Below are 17,417 nucleotides of genomic sequence, written 5' to 3'. Positions count from 1 at the left end.
TAGGTGTGAACCTAGCCTAAAAAAAGGGTTTATCATCCATCCACACCAGAGATGCAACCTAAGACACAGTAAAGGGAGGTGAAAATTCACCACCACCAGAGTTGTCAGATAAGACAAGCTCAGAAAATATCTGAAATTGGTGGCTGAAATTCACTAAATGAAAAGCTGCCCTGATCAAAATGAGCTGCACAAATGTATTGCAGCAGATGCTCACTCTAAGTCCTGCAATTTTTGGTGGCAATATTACCCTTTATCCGATGCTAGCAACATATAGTAATGTTTCAGGATGCATCTTATCCAACAATATGGTAACAAAAGAATACAAATCACATATCCCCTGTGCAGCCAAATCTAGTCATTACTGGCATCAGCATTACAGTGGACATAAAAAGTCTACACAACCCTGTTAAAAGGTTAGGTTTCTGTGATGTAAAAAAAAATGAGACAAAGATAAATCATTTCAAAACTTTTTCCACCTTTGATGTAACCTATAAACTGTACAACTCAGCTGAACATCAAACAAATCTTTTAGGTGGAGGGAAGTAAACAAAAAACTAAAATAATATGGTTGCATAAGTGTGCACACCCTTAAATACTTTGTTGAAGCACCTTTTGCTTTTATCCCAGCACTCAGATTTTTTCAGTATGAGTATCAGCATGGCACATCTTGACTTGGCAATATTTGCCCACTCTTCCTTACAAACTTATTCCAAATCTGTCAGATTGCGAGGACATCTGCTGTGCACAGCCCTCTTCAGATCACCTCACAGTTTTGTGATCAGATTCAGGTGTGGGCTCTGGCTGGCCATTCCAAAACTTTAATCTTCTGGTGAAGCCATTCCTTTGTTGATTTGGATGTATGCTTTGGGTTGTTGTCATGCTGAAAGATAAAGTTCTTCTTCATGTTCAGCTTTCTAGCAGAAGCCTGAAGGTTTTGTGCCAATATTGACTGGTATTTGGAACTATTCATAATTCCCTCTACCTTGACTAAGGCCCCAGTTCGAGCTGAAGAAAAACAGCCACAAAGCATGATGCTGCCACCACCATGCTTCACTGTGGTTATGGTGTTCTTTTGGTGATGTACAGTGTTTTTGCACCAAACATATCTTTTGGAATTATGGCCAAAAGGTTCAACCTTGGTTTCATCAGACCATAACACATTTTCCTATATGCTTTTGGGAGACTTCTGATGTGTTTTTGCTAAATTTAGCCAGGCTTGGATGTTTTCTTCGTAAGAAAAGGCTTCCATCTTGCCACTCTACCCCATAGCCCAGATAAATGAAGAATATGGGCGATTGTTGTCACATGTACCATACAGCCGGTACTTGCCAGATATTCCTGCAGCTCCTTTAATGTTGCTGTAGGCCTCTTGGCAGCCTCCCAGAAGAATTTTCTTCTCATCTTTTCATCAGTTTTGGAGGGACGTCTAGTTTTTGGAAATCCTTTGGAAGTCACTGTTGTTTTGGAAATCCTTTTGTACCCTTCCCCTGACTGATATTCTCCTTTTAACAATGAGATCCCTCTGATGCTTTGATGATACGACTAAGAAAATGTCATGAAAGACCTACTGGAACAGCTGAACTTCATTCGGAGTTAATCAGAGGCACTTTAAATGATGGCAGGTGTGTACTGAACAAAGCTACATCCCCAGTTATAAGAGGACATGCACACTTATGCAACCACATTATTTTAGTTTTTTATATTTACTCCCCCCCACCTAAAAGATTTCAGTTTGATTTTCAATTAAGTTGTACAGTTTATAGGTCACATTAAAGTGTCACAAGTTAGCCTGCAGTTTAGTTTGTGTCCTTACCTTCTTGCTGCAGTCCTGTTCCTGATCCCTTCTCATGTTTTTGTCTGTGCTCATCTATGGGCATCGTCCGCTGTCCTCTGGGTTTTATTTCCTTCCCTTCCATCACTTCCTGTCCTGCCTCCTTGTCTGCCTGTCTATATAAGACGTGCTCAGACTAGGCCACTTTGCTTGAGCAACTTCTTAGTTGTTGGAGCTCCTGGTTGTTGCTGCTGTTTGATTCCTATGTTGTCTACCGTCCCCGGCTTTGTTCCCTGACCTTGCTTGTTTTCCGCCTGTCCTGACCTCAGCTTGCCTATTGGATTCTGTCTGTTTTTTCCTGTTATACTCTGCTCCCACGAGCAGTCTCCTCCACCTCAGCTGGGCGTACCTGGGGGCCGCAACCTGGTCTCAGCTTGCTGCAAGTCCATCCCCACCATCAGGGGCTCTGGTGAACAAGCAGGCTGGGGCTTAGACTCTGCGCCCTGGGGAACCCCAAGTTGAGGATCAATAGAACTCACTACCTCAGGTGTTGACATAAAGGTGGAAAATGTTCTGAAATTATTTATCTTTGTCTCAATTTTTTACATCATAGAAACCTGACAATTTAACAGGGGTGTGTAGACTTTTTATATCCACTGTATGTTATGATACCATACGCTGGTATCCTGTAGAACAGGTGTGACCAGATACATAAGTGGACTTATAATGTAATGTGGACAGAACTCAAACTTAAAGTTAAAAAAACAGTGATATTTATATTAAGCACACAACACAGGTAAGAAGCAACATAAACATAGGAACCTATAGAAAACCAGTGAACATGCGTGAAAAATACAAACCACTTGACAATCCAACTAAATACCAAGCAAACTATTAACAAATAGGGAATAAGAGAAGGTCAGATAAGCAGGGGCAGGCAGGTTTAAAAGAAGCAATGGGTAAAACAGGTCAGGAAAGGGGCTAGAATGGGGTTCAGGTTCACAGGAAGCAGGTACAAGGTACATAGGTACCTTCCCCCCCGCCCCCCCACAGCTGCACGTTTACAAGCCCCTTGCATATGTGCATCTGTGGGGTGAGGCCTCCACCATCTATGGTTGGCTGTTGGCTTTGACAACTTCCCAGCAGAATAGCTCAGATGGACCATAGTGCAAGCAGCACATGATACAGCTCCTAACAGAGAAGTGTGGAGGGTATGACATTGGGCAGTATGTGCAGGAGAGGAATGTGGAGGGTATGACAGTGGGCAGTACGTGCAGGAAAGCAGTTTGGAAAATATTACAGTGAACAGAATGTGCAGGAGAGGAATGTGGAGGGTATGACAGTGGGCAGTATGTGTAGCAAAGCAGTGAGGAGGGTATGACAGTGGACAGTATGTGCAGGAAAGCATTGAGGAGGGTATGGCAGCAGGCAGCATGTACAGGAGAGGAGTGATGAGGGTTTGAAAGGGACACTATGCGCAGAAGAGCAATGTAGAGGGTATGTCATTGGACAGTTTGAGCAGGAGAGTAGTGTGAAGGCTAGGCAGATGGCCAGTATGTACAGTAGAGGAGTGCAGGGGTTTGAAGATAGCCAGTATGTGCAGGAAGGGAAGCGTGGAGGGTATATCTGCAAATAGTATATGCAGGAGAGGAATGTGGCAAGTATGACAGTGAGCAGTATGTGCAGGAATGCAGTCTGGAGGGTATGACAGTGGGCAGTATCTGCAGGAGAAGACTGGTATGTGCAAAAAGAAGTGTGGGGGGTATATCTGCAAGTTGTATGTTCAAGTGAGGAGTGCAGAGCATATGATGGCATGCAGTATGTGCAGGAAACTGATGCAGAGTGTATGGCGGTGGGGCAATGTGTGGAGGACAGCAGTTTGGAGCATGTGAAAGAGAGGGGTGCATGTGCAGTAGAGGTGTGGTAAAGCTTATGACAGGAGTAGAGAGGGTGTAGGTTTGAAATTTTCTTTGAGCTGGGAGATGGGTTTTGAGAGAAGTGCTGTAGATCTGCTGTGAGTAGAAGTGTACTGGTTGGGAAGGATGCACTGTGCACAGAAGAGGCAGTTTGCAATGTAAGGTGGGAGGGGAGGAAGGAGTAGGAGATGAAGGCATACTCTGGGCAAATAGAGGTAGGGGGTGGGTAAACTGGGGAATGCGCTGTAACCACTCTGAGCAGAGGGGGCATAATGGGGATGTGCTATGCACACTCTGGAGGGGATAAGGGAGGGTTTAGGTAGAGTATTTTTGGTATCTGCTGTGAGCACTATGCGCAGGGCAGGGATGCACTATAAGCCCTCTGAGAGGGGGAAGGAGGCTGGGCATTGAGAAATGTGAGCAGGGCCCAACTGTGAGGGGATTTGGGGGTGGTGTTGAGAGGGAAATGTGCTGGAAATCTGCTGTGAAAGAGCAGCACAGGGGCTAAGTGCATAGCACTTCTGCCTAACAGCACTAGGATTGTCGGCTTGAATCCAAACCACGACATGGAGTTTGCATATTCTTCCTGTGCCTGCATGGGTTTCCTCTCACACTCCAAAGACATGATGGTAGGTTTACTGGTTAAGTTGGCCCTAGTGTATGAATGTTAGTTAGGGACCTTAGATTGTAAGCTCCTTGAGGGTAGGAACTGATGTGAATGTACAATATATACTGCATGTAAAGGTCTGTATTAATTTATGGTGCTATATAAGCACCTGTAATATATAAATGGAGAAAGTTTTTCTGTGAGGGGTGCTCATGCCATGTCTCTTGGCTCTAGTGCACTTCATTATTCCCTGCTCACACCACACTAGGGGTTGGAATCTTCTGGAGCTGGGTAAAAGCACTAGCACATAGTTGCATAAGAGGAAGAGAAGGAGCCTAGGATACGTGACCATTGGCTGTCTTGTCTTTCCCCCGGGAGCTGCCACTTCTTGTGCTCAGTCAACATTTCCATAAATTGATTCCAGTTTTACCCATCAGGAGGGCCTTTCTTTATGGGAAGCTGGTGTCAGGGGGGGTTCCCCAGAAGTGTTGCCAACCTACCAGATTCAAATTCACCGACATGACACCTAAATTTTATTGGCACAACCAAGTTTTTACTGGCATTTTCAAAAGTAAAAAAATTACAGTTTTAAGTGCAAATTTCAGTATTTAGGCTACAAACAAGTACAATATGCAATTAGCAATGTGAATTAAGGTAGATATTAAGGAAAAAACATTTCTTATTTTATTTTCAATATAGTAAGTAAGTAGCTCAGGGACAGGACACAGGAGGGCAAGAAATTAGAATGGGCAGGCACACACACATGAAATTGACTCTCACAGTGACACTGACAGCAGTGTGCAGTAGCACAGATGATGTTGACACCTCACTGACAGGGCACATCCCCTCCTCTGTCACAGTGACAGTCTCTATCCATGCCAGGTGGTCCCTTCAGTCCACTCCAATCCAAACAGCACTGACAGTCCCACTCCTGGCTTGCCTTGCTCCCGTCCCTCAGGCCCGTCCGGCCGATCTGCTCAGCTCCTTTGAACCATGACATCACATGACACACTCGGGCACTGCTTCTACCAGACCAGCCCCCCGCTGGTGACTCCTAAACACACTGTAGCAGGCACTCAGATGGTCTTGACTGGCTCCAGACCGGAACTGCGCACATGCAGTTCTGAGCCAAGTGTCACAGCCATATTTTTTTTTTAACTGCCAATCTTTTGCTGTCACTGGCATTTACTAGCAGAAGAAATGTGTCCGTTTTTTTACTGGCTGCCAGTAAAAATACTGACAGTCAACAACACTGTTCCCCAGGGCTGCAGCTACTGCTCATCAGGAGAGAGAGCTTAGTTCTGCCTTGTAGACTAACAAGCATGCTTAGGGGTCTTGAGCACCAGGGGACTGGCTTTTGACAGTTACTAACTGTGCTGCTTTACCTTTATCTCACTGCTGCTGCACCTTCACCCATACAAAGCAAACTAAAATTCCTGCTTGCCTTTTATCATGCAATGTTGGCTTTGGCTCTCCTGCATGCCCACTCTGACACAACCACTCCCATGGTTCCTACTGCACATATCCATGGTGGGCAGCAGGAACCCTGGGTAGGACAACAACTATGTGGGCATGCTTGATTGTCATGTTTGGTATGAATGGGTGATGGGACAAATGTGAGGAGGGGGGTTGTAAGGAGTCATTTATTTGCTCTCTGCATTGTAGAGATGTGGAAACTGTAGACATGCTCACTGCTGCTTGGGATGCAATACTGCTCATTCTCCATACAACTAAAGCTGGCCAGAGAGACCAGCGTGGATGCCTACTCTTGGCACTGAGAGGGTTGAAGTCACAGTGTTGGACTTTCAAGGATGGTGTAGGTGTTAGATTATAGTGCCGGGTGAGGCAGGCAAGGAGAAATGGCAAGCACACCATTGGGGAATTCAATAAAGTAATACTTTTTCTGCCACTTTTCTAGCAGTATCGCCTCTCTAACATTGTCAAATTCCATAAAGCTGTGCCAGATGTGGTGACAGTACCTACACATGTGCCAAAATTAGGTAGTGAAATGTGTGTGCTCACAGTTGTACTGAATGGGAAAAATGTGTATATTAAGGAAGCTTATTTTTGGTTAAATGTGATAGGACACAGGAAGGTTCTCTGAAGGGTTTTAATGATTACCTGTCATCTGCCTTGTCTGTACCTCCACTGGGAAAGGAGTTTTCTTCCTGTCATTAATATGGGAGCACAGGTATAGATCATAACTCACATTGTTGCATGCATAGAAGCTACCTAGGTGCATATTATAGATCGGACATATGCTGGCCGATGTAGTATCTCTATGCTTGATATGAAGTATCTTAAATGGGACTTTGAGGGTTGTTGTTCAATGTAATATTTACAAGTATTCAGCTGGATTTCTGTCATCTGTAACAAATATCTTTATCCAAATAAATGCATCTCTCTGGAAAAGAACTGTTACTTGCTGAGGGAAAAGTACATATATAAATACACCCTGGTCATCCGGAGAAGGGCTGGATCTCTACGTTTGATATGATCTATCTTGAAAAGATCTAAATCCATCTCTGGCAAAATAACCGTTGGACTACCATCATGATTTTAAGACAGCAGACAGGTGTCTTTTTTTTAACCTTACCAACTTTATGGGTAATAAACAATAAGACACTGTTCCTTCCACTGACACCAATGATGGGGCACTATTCCTCCCAGTGACACCAATGATGGGGCACTATTCCTCCCACTGACTCCAATGATGGAGCACTATTCCTCCCACTGATGCCAATGATGGGGCACTATTCCTCCCACTGATACCAATGATGGGGCACTATTCCTCCCACTGATACCAATGATGTGGCACTATTCCTCCCACTGACTCCAATGATGGAGCACTATTCCGCCCACTGACACCAATGACGGGGCATTATTCTTCCCACTGACAGCAATTCTGGGGCACTACTCCTCCCACTGACACCAATGATCAAGCACTATTCCTCCTACCGGCCCTATATAATTGTTTTAATCCTACTGACCACCATGCCTCTGCCTGGGTTCACACTGATGCGGTGCAGAATTTGCACCGGTTTCTGTGCGATTGCCGCACCACATTATAATTGCATCCCGTGCGATGTGCAGAATCAGTTCACATGAGTGTGAACATGCATGCGATTTTAGTGTAGACTAAAAAAGGGTCCTGCACTTTTTTGGTGCCGATGCGGTGCAGTTTGAGCTATACAAAATGTATGGCTCAAACTGCACTGCATAGAAATCGCATGAGATTTGCACAGGAATGCTATTTGCCACACTGCATCAGTGTGAACCCGGGCTGACACATTGGGGTTGATTTACTAAAACTGAAGAGTACAAAATCTGTTGCAGCTGTGCATGGTAGCCAATCAGCTTTTAACTTCAGCTTGTGCAATTAATCTTTGGCAATAAAACCTGGAAGCTGATTGGTTTCTATGCAGAAGTGCACCGGATTTTGCACTTTCCAGCTTTAGTAAATAAACCCCATTGTCTACTTCCACCAATGTCAGGGCATTTTCCACTCCCGCCGATCACAGCCCAGCCCTCCTAAAGTTTGGAGAACAGTAAACTGACCCTTTGTTTAGAAAGTTTGGAGACCCCTGCTCTAATAGCACAGCCCAAACATACTAGTGCACATTTCTGTAACAAGTGGCGAAGACATTTCATTAGATTTATGTCCAAGGCAAGCTTAGAAGCAAAGTGCAACCTCAAATTCTTCTCTGTATAGCAGGGGGAAGGTGATTAGACCCAGAGTTTGGATGGCACCTAGAGCTGCTGTGAGGCTTTTTTGAGTACGGATATGGACTTTTCATTGATTAAGCTGAAACAGACAGGTTTATGTGAATCACAGCAATTTACCAAGATAAATTAGTACATCAATAGACTTGAATGTAACACAATTATTCAGCTGAAACATACAAATGTATTTCTTTTCTAGTTAACAAACAAGCTTGCAGTATGGAGGTCAACCCTTCATTGAATTTTCATTATGAAGAACAACCAGAAAAGGTCAGTGCCATATTCATTACTGGTAATTATTCATCATTGATTATTTTCTCTGTGTTTTTTGTACATTCACATCAGTCCTTGCCCATGCATACATACTATGACCTATTTGGACAGCAGCCAATTGGAGCATGGGGGGAGCCCACATAAGAACAGGGAGAACATGCAAATCTATGCAAGTAGTGTCCTGGTTGGAATTTAAACCTGGGACCCTAGGGCTGCGAAGCAGGAGTGCTAATCAGTAAGCCACTATGCTGTCGTATGGCATGATTTGGAAATGTTTTCTCACGAAGATAGCAGAAGCCCAAATTTTGGCCATTAGCAATTAGGCATAAATATTATAGTGATACGTACAATATATCTGCAATCATAATATGTGACTATGTAATTTTAGCTACAATCCTGAGACGTCGTAAGTCTTCCCAAGTTTCTTGCTTTGATCCTTGTGATGCTGTCTTCCCGGAAGTCCACATTATTGGATTTGGCCAGTGGATGGATTTGGTGCAGCAGCCAGTGGGTGGGCCCTGGAAAATGTGTGTGATCAGGCCTGGGGGCGCCCAGGCCTAAAGCTGTGTAAGGGGTCCCAAAATTTTTGATGGCTGCCCTGCCTACAGATTCTCCCTTGGCTACATCACAGAATCAAGATGGAGGGCATTCCGAGGATATTGGTGGCAGTAAATTGTCCCAGAAGGAATTGTTACTTGGACATTCTCTAGCTCCTGGGAGACAGTCCAGGGGCCCTTACTGACCGACCCCAACTACTGTCTCTAACGGCCAGTCTACCATCTTGCTTCACGGTCACTGGCTTGAAGGCTTGGCTGTTGAAAACCAAGTCCTGAGGGAACAGGGTCTCTCTGACTCTTATTTCTACACTGCTTAAAGCTAGAGAATTGACTTCTCTGAAGCTCTATTATGTGCTTGGAATGCATACTTCTCATGGTGCAATTTATTGAAGTTTCATCCTAGATGATACTTTGTGGGATGTATCTTGTCTTTTCTCCAGTCTAGACTGGAGCAGTACTTGGCCATGAGCACCCTGACAGGTCAGATTTCAGTTTTGGTTTTTCCCTATTAGAGACCTCTGGTTGCTCATTCACTGGTAAAGGCCTTTGTTCAGAGGGTGGCTAGCTTACCACTCACACTGTGTTAGATTTCATTAGCCAGTCTCATCTTGGGATCTTAACTTGGTTCTGCCTGCTCTACAGAAGCCTCCCTTTGAGCCCATTAGGGATAATCTCTTGGACGACCTTATTCATAAGGTGGTGATTCTTATGGCATCGACAGTAAGTCTCTCAGAACTGATGGCCTACCTTTTAAAAATCCATTCCTTGTTCTTAATAAGGTCATGGTTGTTTTGAGACCTGAAGACATTGTCCTGCTTTCACTCTGAACAACTCCACAGCCTCCAAAAGAGATTTGTCTACACTTTTTAGATGAAGTATGATACCAGTGCAGCTTTTCCTCTCGGTCACTGCTTCTATCTGAACCTCAAGTTTTCAGTTTAAACCTGCCTCTAGGCTTTCGTAAAAGCAGTTCTTTGTCTTGTTTCACAGTTTCCAGGTAGATTAGGCAGGTTATGACCAAGGCTTACTCTTTAAAGAAAAGGAACCCTCTTTTCCCAGTAAAAGCTCACTGAACAGTTTGGCCATAAGATCACACTGCACTTTAATGTGGGAACTTGATTCTCTTGAATTTGGGCCAGTTGGCATTGTTTGCTCTGTTGCCCACCCTTCGGTTGAACTGTTTAGGGACATCCTATGGTCTTTATTAATGGAGGCCTGTGTCCTGTTTTTTAAAAAACCTGTAAAATCATTTTCCTCTTATTGTCTGCTAAAATTTTGAGGACTGATTGGAGTGGGATGGGTTATATAGACTGTCCTAACAACTTTAAGAGTCCTCACCTGAAGGATGCAGTGCATAACTCATGATCTTGATTAATGAAGGCCTGTGTTCTGTATTGTACTTCAAGAAAAGGATTTTACAAGTAAGTGAAACATTTTATTTTTGTTTTGTTTTGGATAGAGTAGAAAAGGTAACGCACTGGACACCACAATGCACTACACCTGTTGCCTGGTGCGCTCTCCTCCTCCTCTCCTGTTGCTCCTCTGGCTGCAGAGGGTGAAATCAGGGGGTGAATCTTCACCAGGCTGCCGCTCGTGGCCAAGGACCCAGTGAGCAGCCTAGCTATTTGCCGGCACGGCACTGTTTTTTTTCCTCTTTGCCGGCCTGGCGGGCCGGGTAAATGACTTTGGCGGGCCAGATGTGGCCCGCGGGCCATAGTTTGAGAACCCCTGGTGTAGAACAGCAAATATATATCACATAATTAAATCTACAGTAAGCTATATCTGTAAATCTGGATATTCTTTGCAGTGTACAAAATGATAATTTTGCTTTCTGGTCTTGTCTACAGGATAATGAAGCCTTTCCAATTAGTGTGGAAGAATCTAGTAAGTTCCATGTGTTCTTAAACTGGTTATTAGCTTGCATTTTGTTTTTTACTAAAATAGTTTGTTGAAAATATCTTGTTTCTTTTTTTAGTTCAGTCTGAGTTTTTTACAGTTTTGGATACAAATAGTATAGAAAAGTACAAATGCACTGAGCACAGAACAAATGATGGCGTAAAGGTAAAGACAAAGATCAGGGCGCAAAGCACCAATAATGTGAGCAAGTTTATGAGCATAGATGAATAGTGGGCTCTATGGCCCCGTTGCAACACATAAAAGTTGGGGATAATGGGAACACGTCTCAGATTGTAATAAAGAGATGTTAAATGCATTGGATTATATATTATTATAAGAGAAGAACGATAAAGATAAAGGGGTAGAGAAGCAAAGCATGAGGACTAATGGGAAAAATAGAAGGTACGCTACACCATGGCTACACAGATGAAGGATCACTGTCAACCTATGAATGGAACTCAGAAGAGTATAGAAACATGGACCAGGGGGTCCAGGTAGCTGAAAGCAGGTCCTCCTTTCCTGCTTTCTGCGTCAACAGGCATTCCAGGTCATGTATAGATTCCTCGAGGGAAGCACAGTAGTTGATTTCCAGTGGCATGGGATGATCACCCTGGCTGCAGTCATAAAGTGTCTCAAGATATCCTTTTTTTACATATTTAAGAGGTCCAGGCATCATGGAGAGGAGGGCTATCTCAGGAGAGGGATGAATAGACGTTGCCATCAGTTTACTGTATAGCTCAAAAATATGTTGCCAGAATTTGGGGGGACAGGTCTACCAAATGTGTAGCATAGTACCCAGTAAGTGCTGGCAACACCAGCAGGTATCTGGGATGGATGAATTAAACTGGTGAAGAATTGACGGGCATTTGTACCATCTAGTTACAATAAATTAAATCCTTTTTCCTGAGATTTGGTGGCGGGGGAGAGTTTATGGGTCAAAATAAAACACTTTTGCCAGTCTCAAGGGGGGATGGTGTGTTGCAAATCTTCCTCCCGGGGGTGGGTATATGAAGGAAAATCAGGAGATGATGCTCATAGAAGAAGTGAACATAATTGGGAAACTACATGGGTGGGAGGCTCTGATTGTTGTATGATGGATTCAAATTTTGTTGGCGAAGTGAGAATGTCAGGAACAGAAGAAAAGGAACAGACATAAGACACTACTTGCTGCCTCTATAACCACATTAACGAATTCGGAGGGGGGGGGCACATGAGGAACCACCGACATCAGAGATGGGGCCACTTGAAGGACTTGGGCGAGTATCCTTTGGTCTTGTTTGTTCCATTCTCCAAATCTGGAGACAGAGAGAGCCAGGGGGAAAGCCAGGGTCCCAAAGAATGGGGTCAAGGGTCCCACGTATTTAGAAAGGCCATATGTGGACATCCTGTGATCCCATATATGAAGAGGAGGAGGAGAGGTCAATTCAGGAAAGGTCAGAGAGGTATTCCCGACATCATACTGGGCATAAATAGCGTAACTGCTAAATATTAAATTACAACATAGTATATGAAGGAGAGAAAATAAAAATAAGGCACGTAATATTAAACCCTATATAAACGTAACATTAATGAACAGATGTAGGGCAGGAGCACCAGGGTGTGCTAAAGAACCTCCTGGGCCCAAAAGGGAATACATAGCACCTCTGTTGACTATTCCCAGTACTTATGAAATAGAGTAGGTAAACCATGAGGTTAGGTAAGTAGCATTGTGCGAAGGGATCCCCATGAGGGGAAAAGGGTGGCCCCCCATTAGAGTTAAATAGACAATCATCCCAAGTAGGAATTTGACCAATGTAGCCCATAAGGGCAAATAACAGCCCAAAAAGGGAAAAGAATAATGGGCGTATGTCGGAGAGGGAGACATGAAGCTCCAGCCCAGAGGGATGCCTAAACTGTACATCAAGTAACATACTACATTGGTAGGGTAGTTAGAGCGGGCTAATGGGGGGGGGGGGGGGTCGCTCGGAAAGCTACCCATCTGGGAAAATGAAGAGTTAGGCTACTGTAGATAGCAGGGCCTCAGGGTGAAATAATAACAGAGAGTTGGCTGCGACATCAATGAAGGTACCTAGTCAGGCTCCTACCCATGACACCCTCTGGTCATGTTTAGCTGAACATGATGCTAACACACTAGAGGGCAAAGCAAAGGTGGTGGGGGAGGCAAAAAGACCCCCCCCCTATAGTTTTGGAAGATAGCACAATGGTCAGGGGCTGAGTAGGGTCCATACCAACATCAGAAGAGTAACTATAACTAAAGGCCCCTCAATGCCCCAGCCAAATAAATGTCATAACCGAGGGAGCTCAGGTCAGATATAGGCACATAGTTTAAGTGAGTAAAGTCTTTGCATATAGAAATAGGTTGCACAGCTTACTGTGGAGATGTAGGTCAGTCCTCAGGTGACCCAGGGTGATGAGGTGCAGCACCAATGGGATGAGAACAAGACTTCAGATGCCTGAGGCATTGTGGAAGAGGAGCTGATCCAGGGAGATGGCGATCATCTGGAGGTTCCAGCCAGTTGGGAATGTCAACAGAATCTTGGTCAAGGAACAGGAAAAAGTCAGGCAATTGATCCGGATCCAATAGTGCAAATTTAGGGTCTCCACGGGTGACCTTAATGCTGAATGGGTGACCCCCAGGTATACAGTAGGTGGCTCCAGCTCAACGGATGAGATCCAATAAGGGTCTAACCACCTGCCGCATGTACAATGTGTGCCTGGAAAGGTCTGGGTAGAGATGTATTGAAGTGCCATCAAAGTCAACTGTACCCAAACGCCAGGCTTTAGGCATAATTTCCTATTTCATGGTATTTTAGTGTACACAACACAGCAAATTTCTTGGGCGGTCAGTACGAGCACCGCCAGGCCCCTCCACTCTGTTGACTCTGTCCAGCAATATGGGCGATGTAGTGTCTCTGCCCAGTACCTGGTTAAGAATAGCGGTGATGGTAGGCTTCAAGTCTGATCCTGAAGTTGACTCTGGGACTGCCTGTATCCGTATGTTGGTTCTGCAACTTTTATTTTCACTGTCCTCTATGTGTAGCTGATGTTGGCAGAGGCATGTGAGATGTAAAGTGGACGCCATTTTTAGGGCCAGGAATCATGCAGCATGGGCTTCCTGGGTGGTATTCCCAGATGGCAAAGTTGGAGGCTGAGACTTGCTGTTTTAGAGTGTCTAGTTCCAGGTGGAGTGGGGACTCTATTTTGGATGTCCAGGAGTCAAAGTCTGCCCAGAAGGCAAAAAGAAGAGCCGTGTTAGTGTAGAGTCCACATGGGTGGGGAAGGCACAGAGCTCAGTGAGACATGTCTTCAGCCTTCCATCGTCAGCCACACCCCCTTGTTTCTTATTTTATATTTTTGGAATTCAAGTAGTCCAAATATTTTTAAATTATGCCACTGTATAGTGGAGTAGTATCTTCTAGTGAGGTTTGGGATATTCAGAACAGTATTTCCTGGAAGCAATAAAGCGACTCTGCTTTTGCTTACAGGTTCTATAACATGTTTTGTAAAATGTACTTTGGAACAGCAATTTGCTTAAGAGCAAAGAAAAATCAAATTATTTGCTTGTTTTGGAGTGGCACAAGTTATTTCCATGGATGTGACTGGATCAAAATGGTATTCCAAAACGAGACACAGATTTTCTCTGGGGTATAACTTTAAAGGTTATGCTGGTACAGCTGGTGAGAGTTTGTACAAAGGTCAAGTAATCTTAGTATAGTTTACTACCACTATTCACCTTGCCACATTGTAACATATGTTATGTGCTTTGGTGCTCTGTATTCACAGCTGTTAGATCATAGTTTAACTGGCAGCAGTGAGGAGAGTTTATATGAAATATATTTTCACATTGGCAAGTCAAAGGAAGAGAGGCAGAAGATGGCCTAAGGTGTGTATGTGTGATGGATTTTTACACTATCTGGACATAGGAGAGGCAGGGAAATGAGCTGTGTGAGACAGCTAGGTACTTGTCTGTTAATTCACCGGATGTATTTATTTAATGCGTGTAAGGTGACTGTTGTAAATTGCGCTGACGTCATTTCCGTTCTAAATCTCAATTACTATGTTGACAAGTGAATAAATCCGGTGAATTAACAGACATGTACCGACAGCTATATACAGAGCCAATGCCATAGAGGCACCTTATCAAACTTAGCAACCTATCAAATTATGGAAATCTGGAACAGCAAGCAGTAACATAAAGTGCCTTGAATTGGGACAAGTGTTTTAAATTATTAAAGAGTGTAAATGGTTTAAAATGAATTTTCACAAAACACTGCTATACAAGTAATTTTTTGGAATATTGTTGCACAATACAAATTACCCTGATAGGGCTCTTTAACATTTGATGTGGCCTGCAATGCCCTTAGAACAGTTATCCATTTCAAATGTACATGCTTGTTATCCATGGGCCATAATTGTAGTCCTGCAAGTAGATGCTAACTGAACAAGGATGGCGCCAAACTTGTGGGACAAAAAATAAAAAATAAAGACATTGGCAGGCAGTCCTGTGATCACAGGAGATAATAAATACCACCGTCAATACTTTGAATGCACATAAATAAAAAATATTTCAGAGGATAAATCTGCTTTAATCTCAGATTAGCATAGCGCTACACACCAGTTTACATTATTTGTTCTTTGCTGCTAGAAATTATGCAGAGACCAAAAGGAAAGCTTGGTTATGCTATACAAATTGTATGTGAGGTTCTTCCTAGAAAAGCACAATGGGATTCAATCTTCAAGGACTAAATAAAATGGTCTGGCAGCAAAGGAATAATCTAAATATTAATACTGCTACTGCCATGGTTTCCTAAACTATTATTCCATGTGTACAATGAGTTGCGTGCATGATTATTATGTAAATGTATAATAGATAGTATTTTATATTTTTAGATGGAAGGCTCGTTACTGCAGAACTCCCAAGTAAAAAGCCCAACATAAAGAATATACCGCAACCTATCAAACTTATTGTGAAGTATGGAAATCTGGAACAGCAAGCGGTAACATAAAGTGCTTTGAATTGGGACAAGTGTTTTAAATTATTAAAGAGTGTAAACGGTTTAAAATGAATTTTCACAAAACACTGCTATGCAAGTAATTTTTTAAAAGAACATTGTTGCAAAATACAAATTGCCTTGATATGGCTCTTTAACATTTGATGTGGCCTGCAATGCCCTTAGAACAGTTATCCATTTCAAATTGGTTTTCAGAGTAAATTTGACAGACGGCAAGGAGGCGATATACCGTGAAGGAAATAAGTATTTGATCCCCTGCTGATTTTGAATGTTTGCCCACTCACAAAGAAATGATCAGTCTGAAAATCGAATGGTAGGTGTATTGTAACACTGAGAGACAGAATAGCAACAAAAAAATTCAAAAATGCATGTCTAACAAATTTTGCACTGATTTGCATGTTCATGAGGGAAATAACTATTTGATCCCCTATCATTCAGCAGGATGTCTGGCTACCAGGTGTCTTTCATACACATAACAAGCTGAGATTAGAAGCAGTTTCTTATAGGAGTGCTGCTAATCTCATTTTGTTACCTGTATAAAAGACACCTGTCCACAGGAGCAATCAAACAATGAGATTCCAAACCGTCCACCATGGCAAATGCCAAAGAGCTGTCCAAGGATGTCAGGGACAAGATTGTAGACCTACACAAGGCTGGACTGGGATACCAAACTATCCCCAAGCAGCTTGGTGAGAAGGTGACAACAGTTGGGGCAATCATTCGCAAATGGAAGAAACACAAAACAACTGTCAGTCTCCCTAGGTCTGGTGCACCATGCAAGATCTCACCTCGTGGAGTGTCAATGATCATGAGAACAGTGAGGAATCATCCCAGGACTACACGTGAGGATTTTGTCAATGATCTCCAGGCAGCTGGGACCACAGTCACCAAGAAAACAATTGGTAACACACTACGCTGACAAGGATTGAAACCCTGCAGTGCCTGCAAGGTCCCTCTGCTCAAGAAAGCACATGTCCAGGCCCGTCTGACGTTTGCCACTGAACATCTGAATGATGCAGAGGAGGACTGGTTGAAAGTGTTGTAGTCAGATGGGACCAAAATCGAGCTCTTTGGCATGAACTCAACTCGCCATGTTTGGAGGAGGAGGAATACTGCCTATGACCCCAAGAACACCATCCCAATTGTCAATCATCGTGGTGGAAACACTCTGCTTTGGGGGTGTTTTTCTGCTAAGGGGACAGGACAACTGCACCACATCAAAGGGACGTTGGAGGGGCAATGTACCATCAAATCTTGGGTGAGAACCTTCTTCCCTCAGCCATGGCATTGAAAATGGGACATGGATGGGTGTTCCAGCATGACAATGACCCAAAACACACAGCCAAGGCAACAAAGGAGTGGCTCAAGAAGAAGCACATTAAGGTCCTGGAGTGGCCTATTCAGTCTCCAGACCTTAATCCGATTGAAAATCTGTGGAGGGAGCTGAAAGTTCAAGTTGCCGAACATCAGCCACCAAACCTTAATGACTTGGAGAGGATCTGCCAAGAGGAGTGGCCCAAAATCCCTCCTGAGATGTGTGCAAACCTGGTGGTCAACTATAGGAAACGTCTGACCTCTGTGATTGCCAACAATTGATTTGCCACCAAGTACTAAGTCATGTTTTGTGAAGGGGATCAAATACTTATCTGCGTCATGAACATG

At 43.6% G+C, this 17,417-nt stretch overlaps 1 protein-coding gene across 1 annotated transcript in view; it reads left to right on the top strand.

The window, feature by feature from the left end:
• LOC149447417 (protein mono-ADP-ribosyltransferase PARP14-like) overlaps window positions 1-17,417 on the top strand; it is a 127,931-nt gene that overhangs the window by 51,763 nt on the left and 58,751 nt on the right. Inside the window, exons 2-4 of the mRNA XM_089652608.1 lie at window positions 8,217-8,287; window positions 10,695-10,731; window positions 15,634-15,740. Of these exons, the coding sequence (XP_089508734.1) occupies window positions 8,237-8,287; window positions 10,695-10,731; window positions 15,634-15,740 (195 nt within the window). The 5' untranslated portion in view covers window positions 8,217-8,236. The remainder of the gene's footprint in view (window positions 1-8,216; window positions 8,288-10,694; window positions 10,732-15,633; window positions 15,741-17,417) is intronic.

Source organism: Staurois parvus, unplaced genomic scaffold, assembly GCF_062004578.1.
Source record: "Staurois parvus isolate SC_StPar_1 unplaced genomic scaffold, SC_StPar_1.0 ptg000688l, whole genome shotgun sequence".
Lineage (NCBI taxonomy): Eukaryota > Metazoa > Chordata > Amphibia > Anura > Ranidae > Staurois > Staurois parvus.
The sequence above is the reverse complement of the archived record's forward strand: the minus strand, read 5'-3'. Positions and strand labels throughout refer to the sequence as shown.